Source organism: Centruroides sculpturatus, unplaced genomic scaffold (genome assembly GCF_000671375.1).
Source record: "Centruroides sculpturatus isolate CEXI.00-Female unplaced genomic scaffold, Cexi_2.0 scaffold1315, whole genome shotgun sequence".
In the NCBI taxonomy this organism is placed as follows: Eukaryota; Metazoa; Arthropoda; class Arachnida; order Scorpiones; family Buthidae; genus Centruroides; species Centruroides sculpturatus.
In genome coordinates, this window is record NW_019385578.1 from 223,445 (window position 1) to 229,444 (window position 6,000).

At 34.2% G+C, this 6,000-nt stretch overlaps 1 protein-coding gene across 1 annotated transcript in view; it reads left to right on the plus strand.

The window, feature by feature from the left end:
- LOC111640295 (multidrug resistance-associated protein 4-like) overlaps positions 1-5,773 on the plus strand; it is a 176,266-nt gene extending 170,493 nt beyond the window's left edge. Inside the window, exons 20-21 of the mRNA XM_023386302.1 lie at positions 5,423-5,528; positions 5,597-5,773. Coding sequence (XP_023242070.1) covers positions 5,423-5,528; positions 5,597-5,773 — 283 coding nt within the window. The remainder of the gene's footprint in view (positions 1-5,422; positions 5,529-5,596) is intronic.
- The last annotated feature ends 227 nt before the right edge of the window (positions 5,774-6,000 follow it).

The window sequence follows — 6,000 nt, forward strand, 5'->3', positions numbered from 1 at the left end:
TACAAACGAGTACAAGTCAAAAGGCTACAAAAAGAAAATAATTTAAAAATACTTTTAAGTCGTCTAATTATCTAACTCTATAAGACGTAATATTGTCTAAGTTCAAGCTATGGTCGAGAGAGAGACGAGGAACGAGAGAGAGAGAGGATCAAATTTTCTCTATGTGACTACCTCTCTGGTTCCCGATCTCGTCAAATGGGCGTTGGTAAGAACTGTCCACAAATCGGCGGACTCTACTCGTAGTCTATTTTCTCCTCGGATCTGGTTGATCGAAGATTATGGCGGGAACGCAAGGATTGCGACAGACGGAATGGCGGTATGGGTCTGGTGTCTCCCGGATGTCCACTGGTGATGTCTGCTGTGAGTGTTTGCCTGGCTGTGTCCGCTCAGCTGTGTCTGCCCAGAGGTGCAAGTGCGACCCCTCTTTACCCATCCCGGTGGGAGAATTATCGGGAAAATCTGATGCAATCGCATGTAAGTTCGACTTGCATCAGAGTTGTTGACTTTTACTTGTCAGGAATCGAACTGTTCTCTTGATTTATTACAGTTTCTACCCGTTATTGTGACACTTTCTCATAATAACTTTCAAAACAGCTGTCAAACCAACAGAATTACTTGCCAGAAATGGCTAAGGTCAGAACATCTGCGAGGCCACCCGGGTGATAACTGTGTAACTGTGAGTCATTTAATATATTTTTTATCATTTTAATCGGCTAGCATAAGGAGAGGGGATGGTTTATTCAGTACGGTCAACTCTTGTAGTTAACATTTTTGCTTTCCTCTAGCATGTAACAGGTAAAGGTTTTTGTTAAAAGGCTACTTATTTGTACATTGTAACGAAGATGGAAATGGAGAATCTCCTGTGGTGAGGGGAGAACGTCCTCGGTCGTTTTAAACGTTTTTGAAACTCTACAAGGTCGCATTTCGAAGCGATGCAATACACTGATGGGTCAAAAGGTCTGAATGCAACCTCCAGGAAAGGGGAAATTGGAAGTAAAAGGGAAATAATGATGAAAAAAATTTATAATGTTTTCAGCTTTCAAAACTCCCAAAATACTCCAACTCCTCACATATCTAATTTTACTTAAAATTTGATATACAGTAGAGCATCGATTATCCGATTTAATTGGGGACTCGGGTTGGTGAAATAACTGAAAAAAATACATTATTAATATAGTATAATAGTATATCCCATGTAATTTGTATATTAATATATCGCTATTAACCAAATTCGCGTTGAATTTTAATCGATGTTAAGCCTAACAATTTTTTTAATAATAATCGTTGCTATTGTATCGTTAAAAATTATTTTATTGCTTACAAAACAAACAACCACTCATAATTAGAAAATTAAGTCTCGTTTAAATACTGGCTTCCCTTCAATGATTGAGCCATATTGCCATATAATTTAACAAAAATAATATTAAAGTAGCGAATGCATAGACAAATATTGTAGTGCCACATAACTAGCGGACATTTGAAATTTGTCGACTAGAACGGTCGGTTAATCGAGGGTAGGATAATGACCTACCAAAACCTACAAAACCTAGTTGCAAAACCTACAAAAATAAGCATGTCTCTTAGTGAATAAATTAACTTTTATATAATTTCTGTGTCAAAATTTACAGATCACCTTGTTTTCATAAACAGCTGCATAATCAAAAATACTTTGTCAATGTCGTGAAAGTTTTCACTGATCTGTGATAATAGAAAAAAACATTAAATACCTTTTTATCAAATCTCTTATAAAAAGTAGCTGTTGGGCTGTCAGTATGCATTTCGAAAGATCTATGAGACTTCTTTATTCGATCAGGTATACGAAAAAAGTGTTTATTATGGCTTCTATGTTACTTTTCAGGGTTTTCAAAGGCCAATACATTGTGCAATACCGAACAATGTATACCTTGTATACTTCGTTAATGAATGTTCGAAAAGTTTTAAGCTGCATTTGATAGCGCAAGTTGGAAAAACGAAAATTAGAAGTAATCAAAGCTTTAATTAATTAATGATTATTGTTTTCGTGTATGTTCGTGGTGTTCATGTAAGTAGTGAAAACTCTGAATTACGTCGATCTTCGTAGATATGGGTTCGACATGCAGCAAATCAGAGAAATATTGTAAATGGGAGCAGATACCTACTATATGTTACAATAGAGTTAAAGAGTACAATACTCAAATCGCGTGTTGGTGAAAAGTGTATTTAGTAAGATTTTAATCGCAATATGTAAGGGGTATATCCAATTTCACGTTTTCAGAATGGTCTCTGAAAAGTTATCATACGTTTATCTACTTGCAATTAGTATGATTTCTATTTTGGCATTGCTTGCTACCTGTCTATTTTTCAAAAAGTCTGGCTGTCAAACTGTCAGGTAAATTTCCCAGTAGTCTATTATTTGACCATACATTGCTAAAAAGTAAAAATGGAATAACTACGGCGATAAAATCAGTAGTTAAAAACAGTGTTACATATCGTATAACTATAGAAACTGTATGAATGATCTTAGAAACATTACTTGAAATAGTTATTTCATGCAAACATTAATTAATGGAAGAAAATAGTTTTTTTAAATACGTATATTACATCGACATAACTGTATGAAGACATCAATGCGGAAGACGTTCAATGGACTCAATACTGTATAGGGGAGCCATTATACATTACAATCAAAAAGGAATGCTTCTTTAATAATGTAATAATTGTTGCAACAGTAATCACTGTAATAATTTCCCACTGTTGAAGAACTTCTGCTTAATAATCAGGCTCACGTATATAATGCCGACCATATCTGTATGTAACATGTGCAAAAATATCTAATTATTTTTCTACAAAATGAAGATTAAATATTATAAATTACTGAAGCAAAACAACGATTCCATTGTCTTTAAATCACTCACGGTGATTTCATTATGAATGGAGAACAGAATTGTCTTTTTAAAATTAATTTTTTCCTGTGAATGATTTCAACTCTTAGCAGCAGATCTTTATCTGCTGCTGAGTTGCAATTGTACATTGACACTTAGTGAAGAATAGCAATATCTTTAGGATTACAGAAGCATAACAATAAATTTTCTAACATGCGTTTTAAGCACGAACTACACTACTGGAAATTGAAAGTGTTACACTCAGATGGAATTGGTGGAAATTCACGAAACTTGGTGAACATGTACAGGGCATACCCAGAAGAAATGAACACAAAATGAAGTGAATTAAGCAAGGCTTTATTGCTTTTGGGTACATGTTTCAGTAAATTGTGTGCCCAATTTGAGCATGGATACACTCTTGGATACTTGCAGGCATTGAATCAATAAGTGCTTGAATGTCTTGTTGGGATATGTTTCTCCATGCCTGCACAACTTGTGCAGTCAGTTGTTGTACAGTGCGCGCTATATGGCTATGAGATATAATCTGTCTACCATGGCAATCCAGACATGCTATATAGGGGGCTAAATCTGGAGATCGAGCGGGCCAGTCCATGATTGCAACACTTTGCAAGGCCTGTCTTGTGATTGCAGCAGCATGAGGATGGGCATTATCTTGTTGAAAGATACCATTTTGGATGGTGTATATGAAAGGTATGACTACTGGATGGATTATCCTGTCCACATACTGGTGGGTGGTCATTGTGCCTTCAACAACCACCAACTCGGTCCTGCTCTGGTAACTGATTGCCTCCCAAACCATGACGCCAGGAGTTGGACCTGAGTAACACTCTGAAATTACAGCAGGGTGGGCTCTTTCTCCAGCACGCTGACAGACATGATGCTGACTATCACATTGGCCTAAACAGAATTGGAAATTATCACTAAACACAACTGTAGACCATTCATGTGTCTAATTATATCTAGCAGCACACCACGTTACCTGTTGTTGGCGATGAAACATGCTTAAGGGAACACATTGCATGGGGGTCTGAGATGTCAGGCCAGCATGACCCTAACCTGTGAACCAAAAAAGTCATGTTCCATAACACAGTTCACAACTTACAAACTAAACACTGTAGCAATTTTGCATAACAAATGTCTCCATAATTTCCATACCACTGTATGTACTTCATTTAATTTTTGATCATTCAATACCCTTCAGATAAAGATTCTTTTGCCCAAATTTTATGTCTTCGACTATACTGAGTGGGTGTAACACTTTCAATTTCCGCCAGTTTCCTATCTGATACAATGCTACTAATAGTAGACTAAATGACATCAAACCAGATTGAACTTTTTTCTTTATTTGAGAATACAATTATTGTCTGGTTGCAATCAAAATCAACATATTCTAGTACAAATGTTCTTAAGGCATCGCGTTTTACATTATTATAATCAAAATGAAATCATATTTACAAATAAAAATATCTCTTTTATAGAAGCCGTTCAGTGAGTGTTCGCAATAACATCCTATAAGATGCTACGGTTTGATGTGAGCTGCATTAAAAAAAATTGTTTTGTCCTGTCCGTATTGACTAGTTATAGGTTGTTGGAGTTTCCAAATAGAAATAAAAATAGTTAAAAAATAAAATGTTCTTTCATTTTATTACCTGCTAATTTTTTTCGCTTTCTAAAATGCAAAGATTGGCCTTTCCTGAAATCAATCAGAAGTGTTTGTCTCAGGATTGTTTGTTTGCTGTTCCAATACTCAACCTATCTCAAACGAATTTTTCTGCAGTAAGTTCGCTACGTATATTTTGTTTGTATTACGCTAATGTTGCTTTAAACTTTAGTCTAGTGTGGAAATGCTTATCAGTAACATATATTATTTATTACTATATTATGGTTAACAATACTAATCTTAACTCTTACAAGTGTAATTATTATAATTGCCGAATTACTGCAATGAGTAGCTTACTTAAAATGAAAATAAACTTGACTTTATACTTTCCTCTAGAAACCTGTTCTGATATTGGATTTACTGACATTCACCACCATAAACGTCATTTAACTGATTTAGATGCAGGCTGATTTTCTTAACTATATATGTCCAATTTGGTGTAAATTTTCATGGGTAAAGCTTTGTCTTCTTCGTCTTGAAATGGAAAACCTTTGATGCAGGATGAAACAATCATCGTTATCGACTAATTGACCGATGATTTATCGACTAGATTGACTTTTTTACAAATACATATATTTTCTTATCATGGCTTAAAGTTGTACCTTCCCACTTGATGCTATTCTTTCGATAGTTTTCCAGCTCAGAAGAAAATCACAATCTCTGACAAAATATGACGTTTCTTCCAAAGGTTTTACAATGTCGTCAGTGTGTTTTAATTTTCCTATCCTTGAATTTCCTCACATGTTGATTTAATTTAGTAATATATAATTTCATTTTCTCCTTGCTGGTTTTCGCTATTATAATTTTAATTGTTTCTGGTACATTTTAATATGGGGCGACTGTTTTATTTATTATTTATTTTTATTTATTATATATCAAGAACCGATTCCTGTCTACAGAAAATAATTCGAGAAAAATTCAAAAATTGTACGGTGTTGACAATAGCCCACAGATTACATACAATTATCGATTCGGATAGAGTTCTGGTAAGATTCTTCTTTTTAATGATATAAAAATATATACCCGTTAGTAATTAGACATTTTAAATTCCTAGGTATTAGATACAGGGATAGTACAAGATTTTGACTCGCCGTATGCATTACTGAAGAACGTAAATGGTATATTTTATAATTTGGTAAAGAAGACGGGAGTCACTTCAATGAATGAGTTATACAAAATTGCCAAAGCTAAATATTACGCTAAAAGGAGGGTCGAGAAAACAAAACTATAAAACAGTGAATTTTATTATATGTATATACTATGTGGATTTGGTGTTATGGATTTTTTATTTAATTTAGATCTTTGATATTTCCATAAATCACATAATATATAAAATTGTAAAAATCTGAACATTTGTTAGTATATGCAAATTCCATGGTTCAATTTATACATGCTGACCATTTATTGAGATGCCATCAGCAGTTTTTCAGATAATATAATGAGTAATGTTTACAACGG